The following is a 13,570-nucleotide window of genomic DNA, read 5'->3' as shown; positions in this document are numbered from 1 at the left end:
CAGCTGTAAAGGACCACTTCCCAATGTAGTAAACACTTGCTAAAATTACATCATGTAAAGTATGTTCAAATACCCAGCCATGGTATGTAGAATTCTAAATGTGTGAGCAAGTCGGAAAATTACTATTGGAGTGGCATAACAGAACAGGAAGTAAACCGTGTGTTTGAAAATACTGCTCCAAACTATATTACCTTGCATATTCCTCGACACTTAAATGTATTCACTAATGTACTGGAAACCAATTAATGCAAACTAGTAATATGATGTACTTTCAGTATAGTGCCCTTTTAAGAGTGCATTTGTATTCCTTATCCTTAAAGTAAACCCAAGGTGAAACAAATAATTGCATCTATCCTCCTACTCCCAAAAGTGCAACTTTTTTTTTTTTACATATCTCACAATTTTATGTGAGGGGGAGGTCCTCTGCTCAATTTCAGTTTTTCAAGTGTCTCAGAGTTAAAATATATGACCTTATTTAAACTAAACTATTGATCTTTTTTATCACTTCCCTGCACTCAGAAGTTGTTCTCTTCAGGGAAGAGTTTTATGGCTGGATTTCCTTAGCCGTAAGGGTTATGCTATAGACCAGGCATGTCTAAAGTCTGGCCTGGGGGCCAAATGTGTCCCGCCGAGCCTTTTCTGGTGGCCCCCAAAGCTCTCTACAGTTGTTAATTCCAGACGGGCCGCAGGTCATAGCTGTGGTGCCACATGCAGGGGCCAGCTTATGTTGCCGCTTTGCCTCCCCTTTTGCTGGCCTGTAGCTTATCAGCCACCATTGTAGCAGTAACAGCCACTGATTAGCAGCTGCCACTGTACTAACTGCACATGGTATATGGGTTATTTCCTGTAGAAATATTTTATTTGACAAAATGTCAGATGTATAGCGTACCTATTGGCAATCAGCAAAATGGTTTTTAGGTTCGCTAGTTTGTCCTCCTAGCACTTCCAAGAACTGTGATACTGTATGGGCCTTGGCCTAAAAAGTTTGGACATCTGTGCTATAAACCAACTACGTCCCAACTGGAGAGAAACTGTCGCTTGCATACCTGAATGTTTAACTCTTTCAGGCAGAAAAAGAAAAGGAACGAAGCCTAGTTCTTTGTATGCTTAGCACTGCACATACACGTCTATCATCACGTTACATGTCACCTCGGGTACACTTTAAGCATCTTTGGTGAAACGATAGATATGTGATATTATTTCATATTATAATAGTTGTTTGTTCTCTTAACTAGTTGTTCTGTTACCAGCAGTGACTACTGGTGCTTATTTTGTACACCACAGTCAACAGGCTAGGTTCATTACAACCACAGGAGTATAGAAATTCACTGCTTCCACCTTGTGATTGTATTATTCATAGTCCTCTCTAAACATGCAGAATAAACTGGCACAGGAGAAAACGATTTGGGGTCTGTTCACACTATGCCTATGTTACTTTACATTTTAATGCAATTCATGGGTGTTTCAGCAGCATCATAGTGCACACAATTCCATTCATGGCAACACATCCACTGTCTGCAAAATTACATGCAGCAGTGTTTTGTGTGCTGCAACAGATAAAGTGACCCCCATGCTGTGCTAAAATGCAGTGCAGTGTGCATACTGTTATTGGCCCCTTTACATAAGATTGGGTATAATACTGTGCTGTTGTGAATGGTACATAAACAGCTGGCTACTGGTAAGTAAGTTTTTTTGCTACATACAGTCTGCTGTAAGTGACTGAAGTCTGAGACATAGCAGGAAGACTTCCTTGCTGTGTCTGCTGTAAGTGACTGAAGTCTGAGACATAGCAGGAAGACTTCCTTGCTGTGTCTGCTGTAAGTGACTGAAGTCTGAGACATAGCAGGAAGACTTCCTTGCTGTGTCTGCTGTAAGTGACTGAAGTCTGAGACATAGCAGGAAGACTTCCTTGCTGTGTCTGCTGTAAGTGACTGAAGTCTGAGGGGCAGCAGGAAGACTTCCTTGCTGTGTCTGCTGTAAGTGACTGAAGTTTGAGGGGCAGCAGGAAGACTTCCTTGCTGTGTCTGCTGTAAGTGACTGAAGTCTGAGGGGCAGCAGGAAGACTTCCTTGCTGTGTCTGCTGTTGGTGACTGAAGTCTGAGAGGTAGCAGGAACACTTCCTTGCTGTGTCTCATCATATGTTTGTGTCTTCCCTCTGTAGCTTCTTTTGGCACTGGCTCTCTAAGCATGCCCGCAGGCTTCGGGACATCCGCCTCCTACAGTCTTCCGACCAGCTTCAGTGGCACATTCCATCAGCCTGCATTTCCTGCTCAGACGGCCTTCCCCCAACAGACTGCATTCTCACAGCAGCCTAATGGTAATATACAAGGTATTGCACACCCAGCCCCAGATTCTCTTTAGTCTTGCGTGAATATTTGATACAGTACATAGTCAAATACAAAGTCCTTGAGAATGTGATACACACCAGTTTACTGGATTTGTTTTCTTTGTTGAAGGAGCTGGATTTGGAGTTTTTGCCCCGGCAAAGTCAGTGGTTACTCCATTCGGACAAATTGCAGCGCCTGCCGTCTCTAGTAATCCTTTTATGGTGAGTACCACATTGAAATTAGTTGTAAAAGGTTAGATCGAGCTTTTGTGTTCTGGTTTGTTGTGGCTCCCTCTTATGTCTCTTTGGCACGTGTGAATGTTCAGACAAACATTTAAACTACGTTTTTCCAACATTCTGTGTCCACTCAAGAAAGAAGTGTACAGTGTACTTATATGTTGGCAGATTATTGCAGTTAACACAGTATTTTATCAGGGTGGTTGTTGGGTTAAATACCTTTTTCTTTTTTTTTTTCTTTTTTTTTCCTTTTTTAGTTCCAGCATTTTGTATCTTAAAGGGCACCTGAAATGAGAGATATATTGAGGCTGCCATATTTATTACATTGTGAACAGTACCAGTTGCCAGGCAGTCCTGCTGGGTTGTTGATTTTCTTGGGTGGCGTAGTGGTTAGCGCTCTCTCGCAGCGAATCCCAGCCAGTTCAACATCTGCGAGGAGGAAAAAAATGATACCGCTAGATAGCCTGGCTCGGGGGGACCAGTAAGGAGGTTAATGTTGAATATTGCTTGCAGTCGCACTTGATATTCATAGCAGAGTATCTTCATGACAGATGATTGGCCCTCTTAAAGTGTGTGTGTGTATGTGGTATGGTATGTATATGGTGTGTGTGCGCATATAGTGTGTGTGTGCGCGCGCGCATATATTGTGTGTGGTGTGTGTGTGTGTATCTGTGCGATATGTCTCTGTGTGCGGTGTGTCTGTGGTGCGTGTGTGTGTGTGTGCATATATTGTGTATAGTGTGTGCATATATTGTGTATAGTGTGTACGTGTGTGTGTGCAGCATGTGGATGTGTACAGTGTGTGTGTACAGTGTGTGCATATATTGCGTGTGTGTGCATATATTGCGTGTGTGTGAGTGTGTGTGTGTGTGTGAGTGTGTGTGTGTGTGTGAGTGTGTGTGTGTGTGTGTGTGTGTGTGTGTGTGTGTGTGTGTGCGCATATATTGCGTGTGATTTATCCTGGGCTGCCCCCACCCATCCTGTAGTACCTAGCATATTCCCAATTAGCTTGGAAGCACACATTATAAATATACATCTGATTCTGCCATAATCATACTTTACTAATGTGTAGTTTCTCTTTCTTTTTTGGGGGGAGCGGGGGGGGGGGGCAGCAAATCACTTCAGTGACATCCATACTGCCAGTACCAACTTTGTGTCCGTTTAGAGGAACCTGACAAAAATCATATACTGTATATACTTGTGTATAAGGTGTCCTTTGTGTATAGGCCTTTCCCCCCACCCCCCAACTTTTGCTTCTGAGAAACCTAGTGACGTGTGACCCGTTGATAAGCTAACCCCCCAATGTCTCCCCCTAGTCCCCCCTGTATGTGGTGGAGAGTGCCTCACCCCTGTATGTAGTGCACGTGATGCAGAGTGAGGCATGCTTGCAGACTGTATGTGATGATGCACTGTATGTATGTTCAGCAGAGTGTATCTATGTGATGATGCAGAGTGCTGTGCAGTGTACATATAGCTACCTCTCCTTGTTCTGGGCGGCAATCTTCCCATCTCCCATGCAGCTCTGTACTTGCTAGAGAACCATGCTTCAGTGTTTTCTGGTCTCTGGGCAGCCATCTACCCATTTCCCTTGCAGCTCTGTACTAGCTGCTGACATTTAGTGGCCGAGCAGGGAACTGTAAGGGAAACGGGAAGTGGCTCCCCAGGAAGAGAAGAAAGTGAAACCTGGACACCTAGCAAGGAGAGCTGCACGGGAGACGTAAAGATCGCTGCCAGGAACAAGAAGAGTAAGGCCCCGTTCACACTTGCGGTTTTGTCAAAACCCCACCGGATGAGCCGGACCGGACCTGATCCGTACGGTTCCTATCCGGATCCGGTCCGTTTGCATCCGGTTTCCGTGCGGTGTGAACACGGTTGCGGTCCGGATCCGGTTTCTTAAGGAGATACCATCCTGTAAATACCTGGGGTCTGGGAGGTCAGCAGAAGGGTCTGGGGTCATTGTTGGAGACAGGTGGACGTGTGGAGACCATCCGTGGATACAGAGACTGCAGTTGGGACCATGGATCCAGGCATTTTTTACTCGTAAACCTGGGAATTCTCTCCTTCCTGTTGTTCGCCTCCTCGTTATCAGACATCAGACATGTTGCTGCCAAAACGAGCTCCAGCATGAAATCGCTGCTGCCCCACTCTTTGAACGCTGGGCCCATGTGGTCCCCATCCAAAATGCATAGGAAGTGGGGTAGAACGTCCGGTTTTTGTAGCCAGTGTGTTGTGCGCTCTCCGGCTCTCATTGCTTTGTATTGGCCGGATGGTGCAGTCCGGCTCCGCTCCGGATACGGCTGCCGGAGGAGCCGGACCAAAAAATAGCGCATGTTGGAACGGACGCCGGAGTCCGGATCCGGTCCGGCAGAACGGACGCATGTGAACGGACGCATAGGCTTTCATTGCTATTGCCGTGCGTCCGTTCCGTCCGTTCTGCAAGCGGTCCGGCTCCGGCACGGCGATTCCAGACGGCCACCGCTAATGTGAACCGGGCCTTAATTATCCCCACACTTGACTCATTAATTATCCCACACATGGCGCGTGTGTGTGTGTGTGTGTGTGTGTGTGTGTGTGTGTGTGTGTGTACACACACTGGTTTTTTTTTTTAACAAGCAGCTGGTGATGCAGCCTTCTGATGTTGTGACTGACAATTTTCTGTTTTGTTTTCTCTTTAGGCCGGGGCACCTACAGGGCAGTTTCCAGCAGGAAGTTCATCAACCAATCCTTTCTTATAGCCTTAGACTAACACAGGAGCTTACCAAGCATCACCGTACATGTACTGCCTCTTGCACTGTTTGTCTTGTTTAACCAGCGTAAGCTTTAAACACAGGGAGTTCTTTCAGAGCCTGCAATTATATATTTTTTTTCTATTTAAACAAAAAAAAAGGAAGAAAAACAAGGTAAAATGTGCAATTGGAAAGCCTTTTCTTTCTCATTCAGCCCCTTGGCTGCCCAGGGCCCTGTTAGCAACATATTGCAGAGCACTCTGTTAGCAATGCAGTGGTCAACCAAAGGGTTAACTGAAGGGCGTATCATGTATATTCAATTTGGTAAGTTATTGCAGATTCCATATTCATTAAGCTGCAGTACTGTATATATATTTTTTTTCTTAGGGTCTAGTTAATTGTTCATATCAGTATTTCTAACTCATAACACTTTATGCTACGTGGGAGCGCAGAAACCAAGCGGGTTGGAATATCCGCGCTGTAACTTGAGAGCAAACGTAAATCATTTTAGCAATCGGGCATGAAAAGGACGTGGAGGTAAATGTTAAATTTAAAAAAAATTATATAAATTTTATCCATTTATAATAAAAAAATGTAAAAAAATAAGCCCACACAACACTTATTTTGCCCAACAAAGCAACCCATTTCTATACGCCTAAAATCTCCATATGGAAGACTCATGTCTACATTATAAAGCTAATGTTTTGCTACAGTTTGCAGGTGAAAAATATTAAAATACTAGAAAAAGTGCAGCGGTTGTTTCATTTCTTATTGCAGCGATGCCTTTAGAAAGTGTGTGTTAATTGTCTTCACTAACAAATGTGCCCCTTTTGGGATAGAAATGTGGAGAAATGTATGAGGTCCATAGAAGACGGACGTATAACAGGCTAATGAGAAGACTGAGGTTTAAGGAGTTGGGAACACAGTTAGGACTGAGGTATGAGGCACAGAGAACACTGAGGTATAAGGAGTTGGGAGAGGATTGAGGTATACGGAGTTGGGAGAGCACAGAGAGGATTGAGGTATAAGGAGTTGGGAGAGCACAGAGAGGGCTGAGGTATAAGGAGTTGGGAGAGCGCAGAGAGGGCTGAGGTATAAGGAGTTGGGAGAGCACAGAGAGGACCGCGGTATAAGGAGTTGGGAACACAGTTAGGACTGAGGTATGAGGCACAGAGAACACTGAGGTATAAGGAGTTGGGAGAGGATTGAGGTATACGGAGTTGGGAGAGCACAGAGAGGATTGAGGTATAAGGAGTTGGGAGAGCACAGAAAGGACTGAGGTATAAGGAGTTGGGAGAGCACAGAGAGGGCTGAGGTATAAGGAGTTGGGAGAGCACAGAGAGGACCGCGGTATAAGGAGTTGGGAGAGCACAGAGAACACTGAGGTATAAGGAGTTGGGAGAGCACAGAGAGGACTGAGGTATAAGGAGTTGGGAGAACACAGAGAGGACTTAGGTATAAGGAGTTGGGAGAGCACAGAAAGGACTGAGGTATAAGGAGTTGGGAGAGCACAGAGAGGACCGCGGTATAAGGAGTTGGGAGAGCACAGAAAGGACTGAGGTATAAGGAGTTGGGAGAGCACAGAAAACACTGAGGTATAAGGAGTTGGGAGAGCACAGAGATGATTGAGGTATAAGGAGTTGGGAGAGCACAGAGATGATTGAGGTATAAGGAGTTGGGAGAGCACAGAGAGGATTGAGGTATAAGGAGTTGGGAGAGCACAGAGAGGATTGAGGTATAAGGAGTTGGGAGAGCACAGAGAGGATTGAGGTATAAGGAGTTGGGAGAGCACAGAGAGGACCGCGGTATAAGGAGTGGGGAGAGCACAGAAAGGATTGAGGTATAAGGAGTTGGGAGAGCACAGAGAACACTGAGGTATAAGGAGTTGGGAGAGCACAGAGAACACTGAGGTATAAGGAGTTGGGAGAGCATAGAAAGGACTGAGGTATAAGGACTTGGGAGAGCACAGAAAGGACTGAGGTATAAGGAGTTGGGAGAGCACAGAGAAGACTGAGGTATAAGGAGTTGGGAGAGCACGGAGAGGACTGAGGTATAAGGAGCTGGGAACACAGTTAGGACTGAGGTATGAGGCACAGAGAGGACTGAGGTATAAGGAGTTGGGAGAGCACAGAAAGGACTGAGGTATAAGGAGTTGGGGAGCACTGAGGTATAAGGAGTTGGGAACACAGTTAGGACTGAGGTATGAGGCACAGAGAGGACTGAGTTATAAGGAGTTGGGAGAGGACAGAGGTATAAGGAGCTGGGAGAGCACAGAGGACAGAGGTATAAGGAGCTGAGAGAGGACAGAGGTATAAGGAGCTGGGAGAGCACAGAGAGGACAGAGGTATAAGGAGCTGGGAGAGCAGAGAGGACAGAGGTATAAGGAGCTGGGAGAGCACAGAAAGGACAGAGGTATAAGGAGTTTGGAGAGCACAGAGAGGACTGAGGTATAAGGAGTTGGGAGAGGACAGAGGTATAAGGAGCTGGGAGAGGACAGAGGTATAAGGAGCTGGGAGAGGACAGAGGTATAAGGAGCTGGGAGAGGACAGAGGTATAAGGAGCTGGGAGAGGACAGAGGTATAAGGAGCTGGGAGAGGACAGAGGTATAAGGAGCTGGGAGAGGACAGAGGTATAAGGAGCTGGGAGAGCACAGAGGACAGAGGTATAAGGAGTTGGAAGAGCACAGAGAAGATTGAGGTATAAGGAGTTGGGAGAGGACAGAGGTATAAGGAGCTGGGAGAGGACAGAGGTATAAGGAGTTGGAAGAGCACAGAGAAGATTGAGGTATAAGGAGTTGGGGAGCACAGAGAGGATTGAGGTATAAGGAGTTGGGAGAGCACAGAGAGGACAGAGGTATAAGGAGTTGGGAGAGGACAGAGAGGACTGAGGTATAAGGAGCTGGGAGAGGACAGAGGTATAAGGAGTTGGGAGAGCACAGAGAGGACTGAGGTATAAGGAGCTGGGAGAGGACAGAGGTATAAGGAGTTGGGAGAGCACAGAGAGGATTGAGGTATAAGGAGTTGGGAGAGCACAGAAAGGACTGAGGTATAAGGAGTTGGGAGAGCACAGAGAGGACCGCGGTATAAGGAGTTGGGAGAGCACAGAAAGGACTGAGGTATAAGGAGTTGGGAGAGCACAGAAAACACTGAGGTATAAGGAGTTGGGAGAGCACAGAGATGATTGAGGTATAAGGAGTTGGGAGAGCACAGAGATGATTGAGGTATAAGGAGTTGGGAGAGCACAGAGAGGGTTGAGGTATAAGGAGTTGGGAGAGCACAGAGAGGATTGAGGTATAAGGAGTTGGGAGAGCACAGAGAGGACCGCGGTATAAGGAGTGGGGAGAGCACAGAAAGGATTGAGGTATAAGGAGTTGGGAGAGCACAGAGAACACTGAGGTATAAGGAGTTGGGAGAGCACAGAGAACACTGAGGTATAAGGAGTTGGGAGAGCATAGAAAGGACTGAGGTATAAGGACTTGGGAGAGCACAGAAAGGACTGAGGTATAAGGAGTTGGGAGAGCACAGAGAAGACTGAGGTATAAGGAGTTGGGAGAGCACGAAGAGGACTGAGGTATAAGGAGCTGGGAACACAGTTAGGACTGAGGTATGAGGCACAGAGAGGACTGAGGTATAAGGAGTTGGGAGAGCACAGAAAGGACTGAGGTATAAGGAGTTGGGGAGCACTGAGGTATAAGGAGTTGGGAACACAGTTAGGACTGAGGTATGAGGCACAGAGAGGACTGAGTTATAAGGAGTTGGGAGAGGACAGAGGTATAAGGAGCTGGGAGAGCACAGAGGACAGAGGTATAAGGAGCTGGGAGAGCACAGAGAGGACAGAGGTATAAGGAGCTGGGAGAGCAGAGAGGACAGAGGTATAAGGAGCTGGGAGAGCACAGAAAGGACAGAGGTATAAGGAGTTTGGAGAGCACAGAGAGGACTGAGGTATAAGGAGTTGGGAGAGGACAGAGGTATAAGGAGCTGGGAGAGGACAGAGGTATAAGGAGCTGGGAGAGGACAGAGGTATAAGGAGCTGGGAGAGGACAGAGGTATAAGGAGCTGGGAGAGGACAGAGGTATAAGGAGCTGGGAGAGGACAGAGGTATAAGGAGCTGGGAGAGGACAGAGGTATAAGGAGCTGGGAGAGGACAGAGGTATAAGGAGCTGGGAGAGCACAGAGAGGACAGAGGTATAAGGAGTTGGAAGAGCACAGAGAAGATTGAGGTATAAGGAGTTGGGAGAGGACAGAGGTATAAGGAGCTGGGAGAGGACAGAGGTATAAGGAGTTGGAAGAGCACAGAGAAGATTGAGGTATAAGGAGTTGGGGAGCACAGAGAGGATTGAGGTATAAGGAGTTGGGAGAGCACAGAGAGGACAGAGGTATAAGGAGTTGGGAGAGGACAGAGAGGACTGAGGTATAAGGAGCTGGGAGAGGACAGAGGTATAAGGAGTTGGGAGAGCACAGAGAGGACTGAGGTATAAGGAGCTGGGAGAGGACAGAGGTATAAGGAGTTGGGAGAGCACAGAGAGGATTGAGGTATAAGGAGTTGGGGAGCACAGAGAGGATTGAGGTATAAGGAGTTGGGAAGCACAGAGACGACTGAGGTATAATGAGGCACAGAGAGGACTGAGATATATATAAAGAGTTGGGGAGCACAGAGACGACTGAGGTATAAGGAGGATGCCTTTTTTGTATATACCTGTTTGCTTCGCATCCTTGGCTTTATTTCATTGTGCTCTATACTATTTGAGGAATAAGGAGACACAGAGAGGATTGAGGTATAAAGAGTTAGGGAGCAAAGAGAGCAATGAGCTGTAAGGAGACACAGAGGACTGAGGTATAAGGATTTGGGGATCACAGAGAGGACTGAGGTAGAAGGAGTTGGGAGAGCACAGAGGACTGAGGTATAAGGAGTTGGGGAGCACAGAGAGGACTGAGGTATAAGGAGTTGGAGAACACAGGACTGAGGTATGAGGCACAGAAAGGACTGAGGTATATGGAGGCACAGAGAGCACTGAGGTATAAGGAGTTGGAGAACACAGGACTGAGGTATAAGGAGGCACAGAGAGGTCCAAGGTACAGTGGGGTGTGAAAGTTTGTGCAACCTTGTTAATTGTCATGATTTTCCTGTATAAATTGTTGGTTGTTGTGATTAAAAAAAAATGTCAGTTAAATATATCATATAGGGGGCACACACAGTGCTATTTGAGAAGTGGAATAAGGTTTATTGGATTTACAGAAAGGCAGGTGCATACATTTGGGCACCACAAAAAGAAATAAAATCAATATTACCAATAAATGGTATCATCCGGATTCAAAACTCAAATGTAGCATGATGATCGAAATGTATAGAAAAATTCCAAGACACTAAAGGGCGAGAGAGCCCTGCCCTTGTGGGCTCCTATCTATAGGAATAGGGTGCATACATTTGGGAATAACAAAAATAAATTAAATCAATATTTAGTAGATCCTCCTTTTGCAAAAATTACAGCCTCTAAACACTTCCTGTAGGTTCTAGAGAGTCTGGATTCTGGATGAAGGTATTTTGGACCATTCCTCTTTACAATACATCTTTAGTTCATTCAGGTTTGATGGCTTCCGAGCATGGATAGTAGGGCTGCACGGTTTTTCGGTTCAAAACCGAAACCGCGGTTCGTGGCAAGACGATCTGCTGATCGTCAGTACCTTCGGTTTTTCGGTCCGCTGTCTGTAACTTGCTTCTGGCCCCGCTGTGCGCGGATTGGCCAGAAGCAGTGAATATGTATAAGTGTTAATGGGGGGGGGCGGATCCACTCGAGCGAGCGGCGGGCACATACAGCATTACTAATCACTGGCCAGCGATGGAATCACGGCAGCGGTAGGCGGAGCTGTATGCTCTGTACAGCTCCGCCTACCGCTGCCATCATTCCATCGCTAGCCAGTGATTAGTAATGCTGTATGTGCCCGGCCGCTCTCTCGAGTGGATCCGCCCCCCCCCCCCCCGCTCATTAACACTTATACATATTCACTGCTTCTGGCCAATCCGCACACAGCGGGACCAGAAGCAGTGATCCTCAACACTAGCAGCTTAACTAACATTAAGCTTGACTGAGATTTTCAGCTTGTGCTGCAAGGAGGGCACGTCTGAGTCAAGCGCAGATAGTACCAGACTGGTACTATCTGCGCTTGACACAGACGTGCCCTCCTTGCAGCACAAGCTGAAAATCTCAGTCGAGCTTAATGTTGTTAGTTAAGCTGCTAGTGTTGAGGATCACTGCTTCTGGCCAATCCGCGCACAGCGGGGCCAGAAGCAAGTTACAGACAGCGGGCAGTGCGGACGGGCATTCCGGACCGTGAACAAACACAACCTCCCCCCCCCCCCCCTGTTCCTCTGCATCAATGCCTTAGTGGATTTTGAGCAGTGTTTAGGGTTGTTGTCTTGTTGAAAGATCCAGCCCTTGCAGCATCAGCTTTGTCACTGATTCCTGGACATTGGTCTCCAGAGTCTGCTGATACTGAGTGGAAACCATGCATCCCTCAACTTTGACAAGATTCCCAGTCCCTGCACTGGTCACACAGCCCCACAGCATGATAGAACCACCACCATATTTTACTGTAGGTGGCATGTGTTTTTCTTGGAATGCTGTGTTCTTTTTCCTCAATGCATAATGCCCCTTGTTATGCCCAAATAACTCAATTTTAGTTTCATCAGTCCACAGCACCTTATTCCAAAATGAAGCTGGCTTGTCCAAATGTGCTTTAGCTTACCGCAAGTGGCTCTGTTTGTACTGTGGGCGGAGAAAAGGCTTCCTCTGCGTTACTCTTGCATAAAGCATCTCCTTGTGTAAAGTGCACCGAATAGTTGAACGATGCACAGTGACTCCATCTGCAGCAAGATGATGTTGTAGGTCTTTGGTGCTGATCTGTGGGTTGACTGTTCTCACCATTTGTCGCTTCAGTCTATCCGAGATTTTTCTTGGTCTGCCACTTTGAGCCTCAACTTGAACTGAGCCTGTGGTCTTCCATTTCCTCAATATGTTCCTAGCTGTGGAAACAGACAGCTGAAATCTATGAGACTACTTTCTGTATCCTTCCCCTAAACCATCATAGTGAACAATCTTTGTCTTCAGGTCATTTGAGAGTTGTTTTGAGACCCCCCAACATTTTTCTTCAGAGAAAATTAAAAGGGGAGAGTTGCAATTGACCCCCTTAAATACTCTTTCTCATAATTGGATTCACCTGTGTATGTAGGTCAGGAATCACTGAGCTTACTAAGCCAGTTTGAATTCCAAAGAATTAGTTCTAAAGGTATTTGGAATCAATAAAATGACAACAGTGCCCAAATGTATGCACCTGCCTAATTTTATTTAAACAATTATTGTGCACTTTCTGTAAATCCAATAAATTTCACTTCCAAATTCTGGACAAAGCATCTGAATTGCTATAGCTACAGGGATTTGAATGTGTAATCACACTGCACAAATGCCAGTATCCATCTCGGACACAGATGCGTGGTGCTGGTGGAAACCTGGCCTACAATGCACTATAAATTGCTTCTTTTTTTTTTCCTGCTGTGTTGCTGTCACTCATGGCCAGCCTTTGACCTGAGCGATCGGAGCGGTCGCTCAGGCTGCCAGCTTCCAAAGGGGCGCACATAATGTGCATTCAACTGACCCTGGCCACATTTATACCTGCGGGCTCCGGGTCCGTCTGCTGCAAGTGGTAGATCCACTCCCCTGGGGGGGGGGTGGGGCGAAGACTCCAGGAACCTGCTGCTTCGCCTTGCTGAGTCTGTGTGAGCCATGCGTGCCAGTAGCACCGCCCCTCACCCACAGGTGATGTCTGCACTGCGCACTAATCAGAGAGAGACCTGCTTGTCACTCCTGGCCATCTTCTGTCCCCAGCTACAAGCAGAATAGTGAGATTCCCCAACTGCCTCCCGGTTGGGGAAGTGGGGGGGGCACTTATATACGCTAAAGGGGATCTGGTTGTATACTATACACTATTTATTTGCCTCGCTATATACACTAAAAGGGGGTCTGTTTATATATGCTATAGGGGGGATATGCCTATATACACTGGGGACGGGGGATCTGCCTATATATACTTAAAGGGAATCTGCCCATATACACTAAAAGGGGGGATCTGCCTATATACACTAAAGGGGATCTTGCACATGGGCGTGCGTGCGTGCGTGTGTGTGTGAAGAGGATGAATGGGGGGGGCATCAAAATCGTTACGCTCAGGGTGCTGTGAAACACAAGGCCGGCCCTGCTATCACTTAACGGGAACTCTAGGTGAGAGGG

At 46.8% G+C, this 13,570-nt stretch overlaps 1 protein-coding gene across 9 annotated transcripts in view; it reads left to right on the top strand.

Moving 5' to 3' along the window:
- The window catches only part of AGFG1 (ArfGAP with FG repeats 1), a 169,444-nt gene extending 163,405 nt beyond the window's left edge, over positions 1-6,039 (top strand). For 6 of the 9 annotated variants that reach the window (XM_068280517.1, XM_068280521.1, XM_068280516.1 and 3 more), the window contains 3 exons: positions 2,162-2,329; positions 2,457-2,548; positions 5,239-6,039. In XM_068280517.1, coding sequence (XP_068136618.1) covers positions 2,162-2,329; positions 2,457-2,548; positions 5,239-5,298 — 320 coding nt within the window. In that variant the 3' untranslated portion in view covers positions 5,299-6,039. The remainder of the gene's footprint in view (positions 1-2,161; positions 2,330-2,456; positions 2,549-5,238) is intronic. The other 3 variants (XM_068280522.1, XM_068280525.1, XM_068280518.1) reach the window with 1 other exon arrangement.
- The last annotated feature ends 7,531 nt before the right edge of the window (positions 6,040-13,570 follow it).

This window comes from Hyperolius riggenbachi, chromosome 4, assembly GCF_040937935.1.
Source record: "Hyperolius riggenbachi isolate aHypRig1 chromosome 4, aHypRig1.pri, whole genome shotgun sequence".
Classification (NCBI taxonomy): domain Eukaryota; kingdom Metazoa; phylum Chordata; class Amphibia; order Anura; family Hyperoliidae; genus Hyperolius; species Hyperolius riggenbachi.
This window is presented reverse-complemented; position numbering and strand designations above follow the sequence as displayed.